This window comes from Haemaphysalis longicornis, unplaced genomic scaffold, assembly GCF_048455015.1.
Source record: "Haemaphysalis longicornis isolate Haplotype H1 unplaced genomic scaffold, Haemaphysalis longicornis Haplotype H1 scaffold_3, whole genome shotgun sequence".
Taxonomy (NCBI): Eukaryota; Metazoa; Arthropoda; class Arachnida; order Ixodida; family Ixodidae; genus Haemaphysalis; species Haemaphysalis longicornis.
In genome coordinates this window covers 86632033-86652113 of record NW_027526335.1, presented here as the reverse complement: position 1 = coordinate 86652113, position 20081 = coordinate 86632033, and the positions used below count along the sequence as shown (strand labels likewise).

At 48.4% G+C, this 20081-nt stretch overlaps 1 protein-coding gene across 1 annotated transcript in view; it reads right to left on the bottom strand.

Annotated features, from left to right (window-relative positions):
* Gycalpha99b (guanylate cyclase 1 soluble subunit alpha 2) overlaps nucleotides 1-11520 on the bottom strand; it is a 212261-nt gene extending 200741 nt beyond the window's left edge. Inside the window, exons 1-2 of the mRNA XM_077703650.1 lie at nucleotides 11117-11520; nucleotides 5668-7014 (exon numbers count right to left, since the gene is read on the bottom strand). Coding sequence (XP_077559776.1) covers nucleotides 5668-5997 — 330 coding nt within the window. The 5' untranslated portion in view covers nucleotides 5998-7014; nucleotides 11117-11520. The remainder of the gene's footprint in view (nucleotides 1-5667; nucleotides 7015-11116) is intronic.
* Nucleotides 11521-20081: the final 8561 nt, after the last annotated feature.

Sequence of the window (20081 nt, the reverse complement as noted above, 5' to 3'; positions counted from 1 at the left end):
CGGGGGGCACCGACCGCTTAAACTGTAACTCAGAACATCAGGTGCGATGGGGGTTGTATTTCTGCCGGCTTCGCACTTTCATATCAGCTTTTCTCGTCTGAACGTGTTTCTCTCGAGTATAAAGGAATACGGACATACGCAAAATAAGTGATGATATATGCAAATTGAAGTCCTCAGAGGAGGATAGAAGCTGCGGCCGATACTTGTTTGCGTGCCTTAAAGGGGTCATGCAGACGAAAAGCAAGTTTGGTTGATTTTAAAGATTAACTCGTTAGAATAACGCCGATACCACTTTTAACGCGGACTTCACTCAAATAAGATACATAATTAGCAAGAAAGAGAAGGGTCATGCGACCCACTAGCTGATTTTCCGCACTAGAACCTATGACGTATTACGGGCAGCCGTGCGATTAGCTGAGGCCGGTAAAAGCAAACGCAAATTACGCAGGGCTTATAAGCTTGCGGAACGAGCTAATTTCCCTTAAGTGTAATGCATATTCATTTTATAGCAGTAAAAATGGTGGGGAAAAGAATGGAAGTTACAAAAGCAGACGTAAGCATAGAAGCACCGGTGCCTACTGTTGTTGATACTGCGCGCACTATGCTAGTTATAGCTGCACAGCAGTCCGGCGCTTTGTGGTTGTCTCACATAACACTGGCCGATTGGCGTAAGCGACATCGTCTTACGTGACCCTGTTTGTCGTACATAACCCATGTTTCACGAAACGATTTCTTCCAACCGTAACAAAAACACGCCAGGTGTAAATACGGTCTGAAACAAAGCGAGGGCGGACAGCAGTTCTGCGCAGTATGGTGGCGCCATCTAGGACGAATGACGATAAACAAGGCGTTGTGCAGTCCCCTGCAGACTAAACAGCTTACTAACGTTCGCTTAGAGGGACCCTGCAACTCTTTCTATAAGCGCTTTCACTCTTTCCTTCGCGTCTGGAAGCACTGCGAAAGCATCAGTTATCGCCAGCACGGAGCCGCACTGCGTGATTTTCTCATCGCACCAGATACGCCTTCCATTTATGCTTTTTTTGTGGCTTTTTTTTTTAAGTTGCTATCGAAAAGCGTTCATTGCTGCAACTGAAGGAAAACCTAAGGCTACATGGCCTTAGTGACGTAATTCGAGCCGTCGAAGAACGTCAAGACCGGGAAAGAGAGCAAAATCTTTTGAGCAAGTTTCCAAGTTATCTGATGGGCATATAGCAGTGATTTTTGGCTGAGGTACTTTGCGACCCCCTAATCTAAATACTGGGTGTGTTGGGTGACTACGTTCTGCAAGCATTTAGTATTTCAAAAACAGTTAAAAAAAGTGTTTCAGGGTCCCTTTAAGAACCTGTCCTGGTTACTTCATCGTAGACGTAACGAAACACACAATTTGTAGGGAGGGTCAAAATTGTAACAAATAATTTCTCGGTGAATAAAGCATCGTTTGTTGCCGGAGAAGACCTGGGGACACTATAAAACACCAAATCTTTCGAATAAAACCAACTTGTATTTGGCCTGCGTGGCCCCTGTAATTGACTGGAGGTCGTCATCCGGCAACGTTGTGCTTTTTGCGTGAGCACGCACGCACGCACGTACGCACGCACAGAAATGTGTGTGCGTGTCTGCAAGTGTGTGGTGTGTATGCGTGTGCGTGCGTGTGTGCGTGCGTGTGCGTGTGTGCGTGCGTGTGCGTGTGTGCGTGCGTGCGTGCGCGTGTGCGTGCGTGTGTGTGTGTGTGTGTGTGCGTGTGCGTGTGCGTGTGTGCGTGTGCGTGTGTGTGTGTGTGTGTGTGTGTGTGTGTGTGTGTGTATGTGTGTATGTGTGTGTGTGTGTGTGTGTGTGTGTGTGTGTGTGTGTGTGTGTGTGTGTGTGTGTGTACGTGTGCGCACATGCGGACGCGTGCGTGGGTTCTACGTTTCAACACCGAAGCTGTTGAGCAAATCATTTTTGTACGGGGTCCGCCGCAGTTACCAAGAAAAAGTACCAAGAAAATGCCGAGCGCTCGTGCACGCGTGCCTCGAGCGCACGTTCGTCAAGCTAAGGATTCCCGCTTAGGGACGTCGGCCAACAATGGCCGCAAAAAAAAAAAAAAAAACTCCGCTGCTTGCCGCATCGTGCCAACACTTGCTCTGAACAAGAAAGACATGTCATAGCGTACACCCCTCGTTCGTTCATCCTCGTGTCGTCATGTGCATGCGCTCTGTACCGCAGAACAGCCGCGACTTGAATGTCGAAGCTGCTGTAGGTGATCACTGACTCCACATCGAGCGGCCACGGATATAGTTCGCATGGCCGAGGAAGTCGCCGTGCTTCGAAAGGCTCGGCATGCAGGGCATCAGGTTGAGACGATAAGTGGTGCTTACAGAGAGGCGTATACGAAGACGTCAATCAAAACTGCGAGCTCACTCTGGTCTTGCTCAACATAAGGTCATTGAAATGTCATGCCGCCGACGTCAACCGCGACACCACAACGATACTAAAACCCAACTTTGGATCCGTCAATAATCACCTACAACAGCTTCGCCATTCAAGGCTTGCGTGTGAGTACAAGCTTCTCTGATCTGTTCTCTCTTTTTTTTTTTTTTTTGCACGTTGTACGAACCTTCTCTTGGCACGTCATACGCCGCTCTTCGTGGCTGTGGAACGCAAAGAAAAAACAGCATAATCATAGTTTTTTTGGTTCTGATAATTAAGTACAACGACTACAGCTTTAACTGGGCGACTTAAGGACTGGCGGAGGGCTACTTTACTGTGAGTGAAGTGAGTAAAATAAAGGAAGTATCCGATAACAAACTCTCCGTGTCATATTCGCTTACGGGTAATTATGCTAGCGAAGCAGCAAAGTCCTTGCAACGAAAAAAAAAAAACGCCACGATGCGAGCCGTCAGTTCTAATGAAGAGGTAATGCAGATTCGCGCGGTGTCTTTCTCTTTTGCTTTTTTGTAACTGCAAAACGTTTAAATTATGTGACATTTTCGAGAGACTCACAAGCATCGTTACCTCTCTCTTTTGGTAATGCAGTGGCGAAATGTTACACAATTTTCCGTTTTCCCATACCCAACGAAAAGCATACGTGCCGGGGAAGCTTTAGGTCATTTACTTTGTTACCATCACACATCCCGTTCTCTGATATAACTAGCACGCCAGTAAAAAACACTTTCACGAAGCAGCGCGCCTCTCGTTATAAACACATCCGGTCCAAATAAAAATGCAAGGCTCTAGTTTGCCACTTTATATAGCTTCGATTGAAACGTTCATAGCAATACGCGTGTACTTTTTTTTTATTTATTCCTACAATATCCCCGGCACTCGCGCTTCAATGTTTCGCCACCCTCTACTTGTAAGCCCGGACTTTTTTTTTTCACGCAATCGCACACAAAACCTCCAACTCAAAAAGCAAAACTCCAGTGTAGATGGTGTTATACAAGACAACCTTCCCGTCTGCATTTTCTTGCACTGCCGGCTACCATTGCTGCTCTGTACACGTTCGCTTAGAAGCCTTGTCATTTGGTCGCTGTCCAGGCAATAGCTTCGTGTCCGTCGTCCAAGCTCTCTCTTAACAGCTATCCCCTATAATCCAGCAGATATCATCTCTCTTGCCGCAAAGGCAGGAGGGTACACGAGCAACAAAAAACATCCTCGGTTGCTAGCGGCGAGCATATTTATTTGTTTTCTTACCATTCCCCGTGCCCTCGTGCATGCCTTCTCATTCGCTGCTCAGAGCAGCAGCGGGTCCTGTGAGCCTGTCGTGCTGGGAAGCTAGCCTTACACGCAGGTTCTGGCGGGATGATTAGAACGATGGTCACGTTTCCAGGAAGAAGGCCACGTTGTAGCTCGCATACCCGTTTTTCTCCTACTGCGTTGTCAACCATCATGAAAGCCGGCTGTTCTCTTCTCTTTCGGTTTTTATTCCCCCTTGCTGGGAAGCGTCATAAAACCTCAGCACATATCCGCGCGTCTTTTTCATGTCCGACCTCTTCCCATTACGCTTGCCGCTTGGCCCGAACGCATGTCAGAGGAAGAAAGCGTTGCACAGAAATTAAAATGTCTCTAAAAACTGCGTTTAATTTTCTAAAAGTATGGAAGGAAAAAAATCTTTGAAAACTAAATGTCGTCTTCGTGATTGCTGGACGTAATGTGAAGCCGTTGATTTATATTTTGTCAAACTACGGGGGAAGAATTGTCCTGGCAAATTACTTACGTACGTTCTCTCGTTTAATATGCCATTCCATAAGTGCACAATTAATTATGAAGAGACGCTGTTTAGCCACAATGCGCACAAACACACACAAAAAACGAAGCGGTAGCTGCAAAGCTTAAAAAAGGCTGAAATACAGCGCAGTACGCATATTGTTTCATACGGCAATATCTTAGAGGACAATTTTCGATGTACTTGCGTGCCGTCGTGGGACCGTTGGAGAGTGGCCCATTACTTGGCCTGCCTTGCGACATGGCATCATATTGCTCGTGATTCACTTTTGTTTCTTTTTTCGTGCGACTTTTGTGCGTCTCACTGAAAAGCACTACAGGACTGGACTGGAAATGACTTTATTTCAATAAAACCTGCAGTGGGCTTGGGTCTGTTACGACCCCCGCCCCGACGTGGCCCACCGTCGCGTCTTCTTTGCGGCCCTACTAAGCGCTAGCCCCTTTGCGGAGCCCGTGCCTTTCGAGCGCAATGAAGACCTGCTGGATGGCCCATGCTTGATCCGTCCTGTTGCTTGACTCAATGGCTCTTTGGAGGTTCGCCGGGTATTCTTCAAAACTTGCGCCGTCTGGGTCGGAGGCACAATCCCACATGACGTGCCGCGTATTACAATTGTGAGATTTGTTCCAACCACGGATAGAAAGCAGTGGGGGCAGGCACGTGCCCGTCGCCGCAGCGATGAAAAAGCGTAGATGGCGCTGCATGCGATAAGAGCGTCATGCATACGATTTCACAATACTTGCCCTGGAGGTATTGAGGAAGAAATACTTCTTCAAGGGAGCCCGATGCTACACGCCCAAGCTCCGCAAGCCGACCTCTATGGAAGCACAGCAAGCTAGGCTATAGCCAGCTTAAGCCTTCCTGTCTCCCTGCCTCCCTCCGAAAGCAAGCGTTACGGGTCGTCCACACCAGTGCAAGCAGACCGGTCTCTAAACCTATCCCAAGCTGTGTGGCGTACTTTCTACACGTCGCGCCCTCCATCTACACGTCGCGCCCTCCTCCAAAAAAATACCGTTTGTAGCTTTCTCCTCCAGCCCTTCAAAAAGGAGGAGGTCGTATGCTAAACTATATCGCTTCGCATAGTCACAATTCAAGAAAAAGGCACCAAAATATGCAGTGTCAATTATAACTTGTTGAATTCTAATGCGTCAAACCCTGATATATCAAAATTTTCCGTACACTGAAATGGTTTCTTTTTTTAGAACTAAAATGCACTTAATTCCCGCAATAATTTCGAAGGTGTGGCGACAATTCTCAGTGGTACCTATACAGTAAAAACAATATCAAAAATTCAAACACCGGATAATTATTCCGGCTTCAGAATCTTCATGGTAACGTCTGCAAGCTCAGTAATACCGGCAGAAGGGCACACAGTCCACAGATTAGGCGAGGGAAGGACAGTAAGACAGACAACTTATGGCCAGGCGTGGAGGATGGAACGCCATAAAACGAAAGAGAATACTCACACTTGGCGACAGCAGCGCCGAGACGGCAGCGCCGATGGCCCTGAGGTCGAGCCTCTCCCCCTCGGGTGTCTCGGGTCGGTCGGCCGACAGGAGGTCGGGCGACAGGCCGCCGCCTCCGCGGACCTCTCGCGGCGTGACGGGACTGCGCGGGCTGATCATGCCGCCCGAGCTCCATCGGCGCCGCGTCAGAGGCGACGAGTCCGGCACAACCAGGAGAGCGGGCGCCATCAGTTTGGGAGGTTGCGCTCCGGGCGAACCACCACCCCCGACGGGAGGTCTGCTGCAAGAGGCTCCGAGAAGCGGGCAGCCGCTTCCGCCGCCCCCGCTCATGTCTCGATGCGCTGAGGGCCCGGCTCACGCGGGCGACCCGAGCTGGAGGCGATGTGTCGCGACGAAGCAGCTTTGGCACGCCGGGGGAAATCGTTCGGCCCAGTAATGCGGAAATCGTGTCTTTCCGGAAAGTTGAGCTCACTGGAGTCCGCAGACGACCAGCCGCCTGTCTCTTTCTCTATCTCTCTTCTCTTATATTCTCCTTTAGTTTTCAAGCCCTCCGGCCTCTCCAGTTCCCCCTGGAAAGTTTGTCCCGTCTCGTTAGGAGTCTATCTGTTTAACTTCGTCCTGTTTCCAGCTACTGATTCCATCGCGAGGGCTCGTTCGGTCACTCAAATTTTACACCTGCTTTCGTCGTCACGTTGTTTCCGCAGAAATCTTGGAGGATCACTGTTTTTGTAAACGCAGCTACTCCAGAACCTCTCCTTTTTTGCTATCCCGACAGGGTGTTTCTATCTGGGAGAGCTCAATTCATACATGCGTGGCACTTTCAATGCGTGGCACTTTCAGTGTCGGCGCTGATCCTTTTCCGCCGGGCCGTCGCACTGTCGCAAAATTCCCGTTTGTCCGGTTCAAGAAAAGTCAGTGTTCATGGCTGTTGTTCATGGCTTCTGCGGACGAAATCACTTCACTGCAGATTTGTTGAAGCGCAGGAATAATTAACACTTGAAGCACGAACGGTGTAGAAGCCCCGATGCCTTAGTATACCGTAGACTACCACAACGCAGGTGCAACTATCAAAGCACACGTCAGTTCCTTTCAGGAAGACGATTTTCTTCGGCTGACAGTTTTGTCGCAGTCGTCATCGTGGGTTTCAGTGCCGCGACGCAGTACTGACTCGCGCACGAACCATCACGAGTTCCTCAAAGCTCCTTGTAAGAACAGGCGCGGAATCGAAGCGGGAAGCCTCCTATTCCGTACAGTAGCGTCGCTGGTCCCATTCGGTAAGACAATCACCCGACACGACAGCAAGGCTTGCCGTATGATCCCCAAAGGCCCATCTGCCCAGCGGGCCACCTGCAACGAGCGAGAGAACAGAACAACAACGAAGGTGTTTACACAAAAACGGCGTATTTTGCTATGAAGATTGAGTAACCAAAATAAAATCAAAATTGCGCCCACCTCCCCACGAGGGGAACCCTGTGTAGATGCGACGCATCGTGGGGTTCACTTGGTGTTTCCGTTGGATTGGTTCTGCAACGACCTTTACTCCATCATTGTTGCTGTAAGTGGGAGCTTCTTTTCTTTTATTGCAAGTGTTAATCATTGCCCCATCATGCGTTGTATCAGTAGCATCTTGACGTAGTTTGAATGAGTCAAGGATATAAAGTGCGTTCGTAGCATTTGACTCTGTCTCGGTTTTGTGGCGCAGTGGGAAGAGCACCATGTACCTCGCGTTCCGCCCACGGGGTCGTGGGATCGAAACCGGGCGCCGCTAACTAATATTTTTTTTAGTATAGAGGGAGTGGTGTGGACAACGCCGTATGGAGGGACAAGGCGAGGGAATGAGATGCAGTCGCATCTAAAAGAATCTATACCGTTACACAGCGCACAAACCGACAACAGACAAAGACAAGACTGGCACACAAGCGCTAGTCAAAAGCGTCTGTTGGTACCGATATTATAAAACACCAGCCGTACGTCACAGGCTACCAACTCTACTACAGATGGGGTCTGTACATCGACAACATGCAATAAAACCTCACTTGAACAAACGTTGCTTGAGTGGACATTTCACACAAACGAACCGTTTTAAAATTGAATAAAGAAGAAAACGTGACGCAAACTAGACGTGGACGAAGAAGACAAGGTACGACAGATACAGGCGCCTGTATCTGTCTTACCTCGTCTTCTTCGTCCACGTCTATAGTTTGCGCCACGTTGTCTTCTTTCTTCAGGTATGTACCAACTAGCTCAGCAACAAGTTTTGTTAAATAGTTTCAAAATTATCCGTCCACCGGTCATGTTCTCTAATGTAAATCGCATCAGTGAAACTAACTTTTTTTACGAATACCCTCAGCTGAACGAATGTTTTTCTAACCACACTAAATATCTTTCGATTCCTCCTACTTATAGTTCAAATAAACTCCTTCGATCCTCCCCCCGTTCTGGTTGGGGAGTTCGTGCTGCATTCCACCCGCTTTACTTATCAATTACAGGTACCAGGGCTTTATAATCACGTCAACTTTTATTGGCTAACGTGTCATATATGGCTACAAATTTGGCGAGACAAAGCAACGCGCTGGCTTTTCTTCGTTCTACGATATAGGGCAAGCGGGGGCACCGCGTACCGTCCGGTCGACATTGGAAAAGCGTTTGGCACAATCCAGGCTGGTTCTTACGCTCTCTAGAAAACGTCAACAATTTTTTTAAGTTGCACCACGGTCTCTTCCCCTTTATACCATTTGATAAAGCGTGTTCGCTCGCTGCCGTGAAAGTTCGTGGTGTTAATGATTCTTAACCGTCGGATCTGCGGAACGTAACAGGGGATACATAGATATTCGTCTATACTCTAAAAAGTCCTCGTTGGGCATCTTCGCCACGATGCTCCAGAATGACCAGTCGAAGTGGCCTAGTGTGCAAATTCGGCGAATGACGTGGCCGAGAATTCTACTTGAGCGCAAAAGGGCGTCTGCGGAATGTAAAACGCCTTGCATGCCTTCCATATTGTCCCTGCACGCACGCACTTTTTTTAGTCAAGTCATATGCTGGACATTCTCCACGCCGAATTTTCACACTTGGCCACTTCAATTGGTCATTCTGAAACTCTGTGGTGAATACGAACTACGACGACTTGTTATCGTGTACAAAAAGGGACCAGTCGTGTTTTCCACCGTTCTTTTTCTTTTTTGGGTCTGCTCGTGTTGTCACCACTTTCTCGCTTGCAGGACGGCGTCTTCGCGCGCACGTGGTGCCATTACGTGGTATAGTTCACAACATCGCGGCGTTATGAACGACAGCATAGGATTTTCTTTTTGTCGTAGAAGAGTAGAATTATATCCGATGAAGGGCTGTTTTTGCGCTGATCATTATTACGTCCTCCTCCCCATAGATGCATATTCTTGTTATTTCGGCCAGTGGTTTTGGTTATGGCGTTTTGTAGTGATAAGACGGAAGTAAAATGCATTCGTTGGATAAACGAAAGACTTGCGGAATTGCTATCTACTTCCTGAAAAAGAGGTTCCAAAACTAATCATTTCTAGAGCCTCTAAATTTTTGTCTTGATGGCCGAGGCTAGTTGCGTGCACATTTCCACGGGATTCCTTCGGAAAGCATCGCTTGATAAAACTGTTCCGTCGAGATCGAGTGAAATGCATCCGTGAACTTTCCGATTGATTATGATCCGTAACTCCAGTACGCCGCTCCAGCTACTCGTGCTTTGCTTAAAGTAAATTAATCTTGAAATGTTTACTTGGATAACTCTTGCATGTAACAATTTTGATGTTCTGATTATCTACAGACGCATGTAATTCAGACTGCAGCGGTTATTACGCAGAATGCTTTTTGTGTATGTAAGCGTATTTGGACAAGTGTTCGCACAATATACACCCTTCCACACGTTTGCCTTTTTCCGGGGTACACTCCCTATGCAGAACGACAAACGGCGAAAATTATGCGCTCCCGAGAGCGCGGCAATCAACAAATTGCGTCCCGTCTGGCAGTTTCGCCTTGACGCCGACAGCAGCCCAAGATATACATACAGTTGATATGTCGATTGGTCACGTGATTCATTGCTGTATTCCGAAGCTTGCCTGTCTTTACAGGAGAGCACGACAAATAACAAATATTCCTTGTAATACGAGAAAAATTAGAGTTTACGGGGCCATAAAATATGAAAATCAGCAGAAGATACTGCAGGTCATCGTTCACATTCAAATTCAACCTTCGAGGCACCGAAGCAGCGCCTAGGATACGAGACACACTGCCGTACAAGGCTGAGGATTAATTAAGACCGCCTGGGCAACTTGCCCCGAAGCTGAAACCTCGAACACGCCGATGGTTTTGGCTTTCTCTTTGTTTTCACCTTAATCAGAAGTACAGCCGCCGTGCTACGGGACCAAGCCCGCGACCTCGAGGTGAGTATAGCAGGCCTTACCCACACGACCTTGTAGACGACTGACAGTAAGCTGATCGGCCTGTAATTTTTCGAGTCCTTCATGTTACCTTCCTTATGGATTAGATGATGTTCGCGTTCTTCCGAAATTCCGTTGCATTCGCGGTCTTGAGGCATTGCGTATATACGTTTGCCAGTTTTTCTAGCACAATTTCCCCGCCATCCTTCAAGAGGTCTGCTGTTATCTGATCCTCACCAGGTGCTTTGCCCCCTTGCATTTCTTCCAAAGCCCTCTTTACTTCTGTCGATATTGGCGGGATGTCTATCCCCTCTGAACTACTTCCTCTGAACTACCCTGAATTACACAGCAACAGCGGCGCATCAGCTTATCTACGTTATTGAATGTTCAAAATGTTGACACCTCTGCCTAACGGAGCTGGGTGGTACACTTTACAAAGTATGCAGACTACAGCATGCTACAAGCGTGCCAAAGCTAGAGTGCTAAAAGACAGTTATGAGTGTTTCGAGTGAAACAATGGAATAGTTAAGAGAGCGGAAAGGTGCTGCTGCCTCGAACCACAAGTTATTTCAACAGCTCTCGATACAAATATTCCTGAAAAAGCATCGCCGCTTGGGGCCATGATGTGCCCCTATACTTATCTACCGGATGTTATACACGAGCATACAGCAACGTATATTGTCATCTGTATGCAAGCAACACCTTTTCAGTGTAGATTTATCTAAAGAGAGCGTACCACACAGCTCATAGTATATTTCGCTCTTTTTTCCATGCTGGCGCAGTAGGCAGGCACCATAGAAAATGCAAAGCTAAGTTAACTAACGTCACCAATGCACCAAATATGAAATCAGTTTTTTACGCACCGACGTTACACTTGGGCTATAAGGCGCATCGTAGGGATGGCTACGGATTATTATACTTAACAAACGCACAAAATCTGAACCACCCTTAGGAAATGCAGAGAATCATTGGCACTGCTGTAGCAACGAGAGCTCATACGTCTGCCAAAAATAACGACCCGGCAGGGGGAAAAAAACGTTTCTCACCCTCACTCCGAAGCAGACGACGATAGATGCAAACTCCTATTTATTACTCGCATGCAGCAAACGCCCCGCGCGGTCCACGGCCACAGAACGACGGGGAAACCACTGGAGGCATCAACCGCGGGCTCGAGACCGAGAGCAGAAAACCCGCTGAGCGGGACGCCCGGAACTCGCGCGCGCGCACACGCACGCACACACACACGGAGGCACGATCGAGCCGCAACCACCAGCTGCTACCACAGCGCGCCTCGGAGTGACGCTGGCGGCAGCGCCAACGCCGACACTGGCGAAAGCGACCCGCGTCCCGGGCAGCGGGCGCGGCAGCCCAAGCGCAACGCCACTAGCGGGACCGGGCCGAACCCGAGCCGCCCCCAGCCCGGCCGACGGGACGAAGCGCCCCTCCCTCTCCGAGTTCCTACTCGGCGATGTACCCGTAGACACCCCCAGGCGATTGAAAGCGGCGCCCGCCGGCGGGGCGTAATCGTCGCGAGCCGCTCATTATTGGGTCGTTTCATCAGTAGGCATCGGAGCCGAGTAGCGAGCTATACGCGCTCCCTTCCCCCAGGCCTGTGTGCGATTGTGTCGTTGGCGCGCTCTGAATATGGAGCAATGTATCGAGTGGATCAGTAGCGCTCTGATTCATGACTCTCACTATTGCAGCCGCTGGCCATGCTTACAAGGCGGAGCTGTCGTTGAGACTCCTCGGCTCTGAATAGTCTGTTTCATTGCGTCGAGAAGCATTTGCACTTCTCTTTCAACTACTGAGCCTCAAAGAAGGGGGTTCGATCCCGGAAGCTGCCACCGTTGTTCAGATAGACTTGAAAAAGGAGAGTGCCCGTGTGTCGGCATCTGGTGCACTTTAAAGGTTCCCCGTGTGGTTAATACTAGCTCTTCATCACGCCCCGCCTCATTGCCTAGATGTAGCTTCGGCGCATTAAAAACTCCAATTCGAAAACGAATTGGCGCAGCTTGCGCAACTGGTGCAAGGCTGGAGAAACAGCAGAGCTGGCGGCCCCTCTCCCTTCGTCAGAGACCCGGCTGCTGCATCTCACATGGAATTCCGAGCTTGCCGCTGAAAGTTCTCCATGATTGATCGTTTTGACCGCCGGCTTTCACATATCTTTCTGGAAGTGGACCGCGTTAGCACGCGCTAGAATCCGTGCAACGGGCTTCGCAAACTCGGCGTCTGTAGCGCAAACTCGGCGTCTGTGCTTCCCACTTCAAGCGCGAACGCACGTGAACTGGCGAGGGTAACAGCACGCGAAAGATCACGCCACGAACGCTGGGCAGAGTGTTCTCGCAAATTGGCCGACGCCGGCCGCTGCTTACGAGCGCACGCTCACGTGAGCTCGGTATTTTTTCTTGGTATTTTTTGCGAGCTTCTAACGTGTCGCAAGCCCACGCGCAAGCCTGGACGACGCCGGGCGCTCCTCACGCGGCGCATGCTCACGTGCGCTCGGCTAGGCTGAGTTTTTTGGTAACCCTCCCCGGCGGAACTAAAAGTTTAAACAGCTTTGCTTTTATTACTTGTCTTTAGAGGCATGCCTTCAAGAACGAATACAATAAGAGATAAAAGCCTTTTTGGTAGCACGGCTAGCTCTAATCATCTTGGGAGAAGGGGGTTAAAGGATGGGTTAAGATGAAGTGAGCTATAGAATACAAAGCCAAACAACGTGTGTTATATTTGTATGAACTAGGAAAGTAACGGCAGAAAAATTCCAAAGTGTTATTTTTGAAAGAAAAAAAAGAAGGGGACTCCCCAATAAATTGCCCGGCAGAGGAAGACAGCATACGGGATGTGATTATAAATGGGGGTGTGCTTAAAGTAAAAGCCAGCGTCGGTGGGGCTACTTATAGTACAATCGTTAACAATCGAGGTTCCCAGCAAACCTCTGTCACAAACTTGCACCTGCTTAGCACGTTAATGGCAGCTCACCTCTGTTCTACTTGCCTTTTCTCTTATTTAGTTTTTGTGGGATCTGTCATGTCAAGAGTCACCGACCACATGCTTACTGCGTTCGATTTTTTGATGGCTGAGCGTCGCCCAAGCATTACTTGACACATTTGGCGAGATACAGGTAGCTTGAAAATGTCCCCGACATTCCCATTGCCTCCGCGTAACCAACAAGTGAATCCCGAACGTGTCGGCCAAATTCCTATCGGCTGCGAGCGCCGGCATGCATTGGCTGCGACACCCACCTCCCCATTACTGAAGAAAAAAAAAAGGTGATGAGGCGGCGTCCGCCGCCTTGAGCCAAACTGCGCAATGTTGGGCCTAAAGTCACGCTTTAAGTAAAAATTCTCCAGCCGGCACCACAGTTTGGAGTTTCCAGTCGTTAGGCTAAACATAAGGTTACTTCACGTCAGGCATGAAGGTAGTTTTATCGAGAGCAAATGGCAAATGCTATTAGTCATAGTAACAGACAGGAAGAATGAACGTAAAATATTATTATAAAAGGGTAAATAACTCGGCTACGTAAGTGAGCAAAACGCGGTGATCACGAATTCTCGCATCGCAAGAGAAAGCTTCGGTGCCCCCGAAGTTCTCGTCGCACAAAACATTTCTAATTAGGCTAGGAAGAAAGCCAAAAGGTGACTGACTAGTATACCACAGTTCGCACCTGGGACTCAGAGGAGAAAGGCTGCATGCTTTTCCAGTCACGACCTTCGGATGCCGTGAGCTTAATGCGCATGCTTACGTGGGGAAACAAGGCCGGATTCACTCGCGAGCAGGCAGCGCGAAGGACCGAGCGAGGCTTATATCGCGCGGAGCGTTGCGGTCAGCGTCGCGAGGGGCTTCCAAGGAACCGCGCTAATCAAGAGGGGCTTCCCAACAAACGAGGCGTAATCAGCAGATTGTTTCGGGGTTGCTCGATCAGCGATTGCTTTTGATGGCGTTTCTTTGGGGAACAGGCCGCGGCGCCGCTCCGGCAATGAGCGCCGTGAGAGAGCGCTGAGCAAGCACTTTTTACAGCGAAGCTGTTAGCCTCTCATTTGCAGGAAAATTTCATGTCGTAAACGAAAAATCCGGACAGGACCCAGCCATTCTCGCCCAAGACGTCAAGCGCATGCATCAGGCAAATCAGGTATACAGCACAAAGCTCAGTATGTCTGTAAAAAACACGAAGCCACGTGACGGATGATAAGGCACCCGTGAACCACTGCGCAGGGAGAGCAGGAGCAAGCACGGGGCAATTTGACGAGCCTGCCATCTGTCGGCAGAAAGTTGAAGTAGTGCTCAAGTGTTCGCGACTACTGCCGTAAGTCACAAAAAGAAAAATGGCGGAAACCAAAGTAAATGCTACCTAATTTATGTTTTATTTGAAAAGCAAGCTCTGTTTTGTTATTCTGTGTTATTCAGTAAATTTTCACCAAAGTACAGGTTTTGTCCGCCAGGTTCCCCTCCAGTAAAGTTGCCCCTCAGCTTCAACGAAGCATGTGAGCTGGCGCCGTCAGGAATCTGGAGCGGAGTTTCGCATCTGATGTATATTGAAGAACTCTGGACTAAACGCTGTACAGGAAGCTATACTGCAGCGCCGTCCTGCTCTAATTTACTGATATCGTATTATCGCTGATAAAAATAATATAGCATAAAAAAAGCTAGGTAGAATTTTTCTATAAACAGTCTCGTTTATTAGAAACGAATAAAATCCCCTTTCAATCTCGAACAGACCGCATGAGATCTACAAAACACAACGTTTTCTCGCGTCCAAACAAGAACTTAATTTTGGTCGTGTCTTCTTTCAACCATACGAAGACAAATGCTTGCGGAGTTGAGGTCATTGGGTACCAACCGAATGACATTTTCTATAGTCCGTCCCACCTTTACAGCAGCGCTTTTAGTGTAGCGAACCCCCAACCTTACGCACCTCCATGCATCCTCCACTACCCCACTTCGAGCGAAGGTCTAAACACGCCTAGATTTTTTTTCAAACCGCAAGCGATAAATTTTTTCCTTCCTTGGGTACTCAAGCGAGTTCCCGTGCTTGTGTTCACACGATATTCAATTTGAATGAGAATGAGGTCCACATAAAGTCCCATTTACGGTGCCAAGATGGCGATACTCTATCGTTAAGCACCGCTCTGAACATCTTCAATTCCAACAGCAGCTGTTGTGGGGAGAAAGGACAAGGCGAGCTATATCGGGGGCTTTCCTTGTTTGAAGAGGTACTGAAGTTTAGTACACAACCATCGAAGCCTGGTGCTTTCGGCTCCAATTATGTACACAACCACAAGCTAGCTTTCCCGCAATTGAAGCCTGTCTGCTATGCTGCATGCTTTACAGACACTAACGCGACCACGTATCGTGAACGACTCGCGCATGCCTCTATGCAGTGTTGTACGGAACGGCGTTCCAAGGAACAGCGTTCCAAAGAACGGCGTTCCTGGAACTAGTAGTTCCTTTTGGTAGGAACGGAGGAATTCCACCGTTCCATTAGGAGTGGGTGGAACTGTAACGGTAACTAGTTATGTTTACGAAGGAACGGCACAGGGAACGGCGTTCCTTCTGGAAACGTTTCATCGCTAGGATTTGGCTGTTTTTGATGTCAAGGCTTTAGGGACCTGATTATAGTACAAAAAGCCACAGGCCGGCCGCTACTGTGTTTATCTCCTTTTAAGCTACCCAATTTTCCCGTCCATCCGTATAACGTGCTTCCTGGAACGTCAAAGACAGAATAAAAACCACGTAGCGGGGCGGCAGCCTGTCCGGCAGGCTGCACCGGGTACGCACGACCTTGTCGCTACGTCGGCTGCAGATGCGCATGAGACAGGTGTTTCGGCACCCCTTTAATTCGTCTTCTGCCGCGACCTCTTCTTTTGTGCATAACAGTGGAACGCAAACGCCGAGCAGGAGAAGACGCGACTGTACCACGTTCATTGCACACATGGTATCTACAGTACAGGCAGCCGTACCAGCCGAACGGGCCCTACGATACTTCTCTTCTGTCTGTCAATGGACATCAGGGTCGCCGGCGTCGCGCTCACCACGTGTAAATACAAGGCGTCAAGCTCTTAGCCTCAGATTTTTGAAATATTGCCGCTGCCACCCACAGCGATGTGAGAGCTATCTGATCTCATGCGGAACAGCAACCACCCCTGAGAGCTTGAAGCCGAATCTGACCTTGGACGTTATACCGCCCTACGGCACGGCCATGGCGCTCGAAAGCGCCATCGTAAACTTTCTCACAGACCAAGCGGACCATCAGTTTCATGATGTGCCCACTGCCAGGTTTTCTTTGACGATTGGTTTTGGATTTTTGTTGGAAATTATTGCGACACCTTTCATTCGCATCATAGCAGTGCGATGACTGTGGTGTATTGTTACGGACCGGTTCCGAGCAGTGACTCAGCCGGGCACCGATGGCGAGCCGAGTAGTGTATTCTCACGTAGGGTTACCAACCGTCCCGGATTTTCCGGGACTGTCCCGACTTTTCATACAACGTCATCCCTGTCGGGACAGCTATAGGTCCCGGATTTGTTTCGGACCGCCCGGTTAAGAACTTTTTTTGGTCCAAAGCACGCTCAACAAGGCGCGTCACGCTCCCGAACACCAAGTTAGCGCGAACTTGTCCAGGCAGAGCCTCAGGTAATGCTGAACTTCTACGTGAAGTGCGACAACATTTACGAGCACATTTTCCAGCCAGAGCAATTGTTTCGAGCATCCAAATGAAGTACCACTTGAAGAAGCGGCAACCATAAAGAAACAATGAATCTGTCTGGAAGATACCGCCGTAAAGAAAACTGATTTCGTTGCCTCCCTATGTTAGAGTAAGCTACCTCCCCCTACCCCTTTCACGGCTTCCTTTACTGAAGAGTTGGTAACTTTAAGCTGGTGGTTGCTGTCGTGCACAGAGCTCCTCCGTTCAGAAAACGAGAAGCCGGAGGCCAAACTTAAAAAGTGTAGCATAAAGTTACAGCAGACAAGGCTGTGGAAAAAAGACCACCATGAACTCTTAATCTCGCAGAGTAATACTCTGAAGCTCTGTTATATTCGTGCTCTGGCTCATACGCTTGCGCGTGCCAGAATTTAAGGAGCAATCCAATACGGTCAAAGTTATGCGCATGGCACCACATAGTGTTTCAGTGGGCGTCAAACAAAATATACACAAAACAACCACTGTCCATGGCAAGCACGTGTTGTATGCTAGCACACACCTATGAGCGCATGCGGAGGCAGTCTCCTGAGACTGACGGACTGAACGAACTTATCATCAAGTATAACACAGTAGTACCCTCAAAAGTTTTGGTGGTACGGCTCTTCAACATTGCCAACGAAATGTTGACGAAAAAAACGGGTTCGTCTGCCCGACACCAACATCGAAATGCAAATCGTGCTGAGTTGAAACGAAGGACTCTATTAAGTTGTGAATGGGTATTCTGGACATTCTTTTTTCACCCATACTGTAATATTGTATCAGCATTCATTAAACGCCTATGTATTGTTCCTATCGATGCGGTTTCTTGTGCATGATATTTATGTTCGTGCGGGAGAGTAATTTTATTTTTGGATATCTGAAGCGCAGTATCCTGACTGCGCATTTGAAGACTCAAAAGGAAAGCACCATATGTGTTGCACTTGTAATAGACAAGCGCCACACTTGCAGTTAAACATGTCACGGATATGTCCGCTGCTCCCTGAAAAAAAAAATTCGTCTAGGAGCGTTTCTTTGAATTCATTTTATCTCCAGATAATCTGCTGGCTGCTGTGTACCTATTGTCACAATATACGTAGTTCGATGTGAATGTTAAATTGCTCACTTTATTTCGCCTTAGGATTATCCGGCACCGGATTTTAATTTTTAAAAATCAAATTCAACGTTGATGTAACGACACGTTACAATGTCCGAAGTGTAACTGGAACGCGTTCCTTTCCCAATATAGGAACTCGTAACGGGAATGGTTTCAAAAATGGGAAGGAACGCGGAACGAGCTTTCGTTCCGATTTTAGAGGAACGTGTACAACACTGCTTCTATGCTACTACAAGCTAGCTTTGCCGCACTTTAAGGTTGTCTGCTGTGCAGCACGTTTTGCAAGCACTAACGAGATCACGTGCTGTTCATGACTCCGCACCCCCTACACAACCGCAAGCTGGCTTTGCCGCAATCACAATTGCCTGCTGTGCTCCAAGCTTCACAAGCACTAACATGACCAGTGGATAGTATCGCACACGACCCGTTTCTCGACGACCGCAAGCTAGCTTTGCCGCGTGTAGTGTTTGTATGCTGTGGAGCGCGCTTTACAGGCACTAACGCGGCCACGTACCGTTCCCGACTCGCGCATTATTCTAACCAACCGCAAGCCAGCTTTGCCGCCATTAGAGTTTGTCAGCTGTGCTGCATGGTTAACAGATACTAATGCGACCCCGTACCTTGCACGGCACGGGCTCGCCGCTAGTCTTCCCGCATGATACTTTTGTGTGCAGTGCTGTATGCCTTACGGGTGGTAAAGGGGCCTCACACGCAAGATCCATGCACTCAGGATTTAGTTAGTTCACTTCAAAAGAGTAGTGCCATTAAACCTAATGAGTCGGTCTTTATGATAACCCAGAATAGGCTTGGCCTCTGTTCCGGTTTTCATTTTTCTCTCGCAGCAGCCCTGAAAATTTTCCTATGTACAAAAAAATGAACATGTGCGCACGTGAAAGCGTCTATTGAATGAATGGAAGCCTCGGTCGGCCTTATGGTTTCCTGTGGGGCGTCAAGGCTGAAAAGGAGATTGATTCTAATGGAGTCTTTTTGCCCTGGGAATATAAATACACGAAGAAAGTGTATATTCGCTCCTCATGGCCCGGAAGCGCTGATCCTCAGTGAACTTGGGTGGATTCGGACTGCTCAACATTTTTTCAAGCTGCGTAAAAACTCAACAAAAGCATTCTGTGAGGCTTAGACATTACCATAAAGAAAAAAAGAGGAATAACTATTTAACAGAGAGGTTATCTCCCAAAATAAAGGGGAGCTGGCTACTCCAAACTTTTGAGTAAGGGACGGTACAGTGGCTTCCTTAAGAATAAGATTAAATTATAAGACAACGACTGAATGATATCATGCGCCCTCAGGGAATACTGTACTATATACCGTATATGCAACAACATACAGCAACAGCATGTGATTAGTATGTATGCTCCTACACACAGTATGTATATGGACGTTGTCTAGGAATGCGGAAAACTTGGAAAGCGTATCTCGCGCGCACAAAGCAACGCCGAATCATTTCTTGTCAAATCGTAACGATACAAACTAATTAAAGCCAAGCTGTCCTTGCCTCACTGGCGGCGGTCGTACGCATGAACGCACTGCAGAAAAGCCAACTTTACACAATGTGAGGGCACACGATGCTTCCACAAAGGCAAATCAACAGGCTTAAAAACGCTTCCCGTCATCCGAAGCGAACCTGTATTCTTTCCGTTATGAAGCCGACGTCTATCCGACTGGGCCATTCCGACACGGTCGAAGTAGTTCAGATTTTGGACTTAGTCTAACTCAGATTTTATGAGAAAGCGTCGACTTTAACCCTCTTTTTTTAAGAAAATTGCTTTGATTGTTTATAAAGTGTGGCCCCGTGGCGTCACCTAAACTGTTTAAAAATGTTCCCATGTTCATTTGATGTAAGCTTGAAAGAAAAATTTCACTCACTCACTCACTCACTCACTCACTCACTCACTCACTCACTCACTCACTCACTCACTCACTCACTCACTCACTCACTCACTCACTCACTCACTCACTCACTCACTCACTCACTCACTCACTCACTCACTCACTCACTCACTCACTCACTCACTCACTCACTCAGAGAACTCCGAAGAAAGAAATGCGCACGGTGCGATATTAAAAACGAAAGTAACCCGTTTAACCTAGCGCGCGCGCATGCTTGAATCGGGGTCGATCGAGGTCTCAGCGGCTCGGGTGTCATACATCTCACCGTCACCCTTGGGACACCTGTGCGTGGAGTGAAGACACACGGGG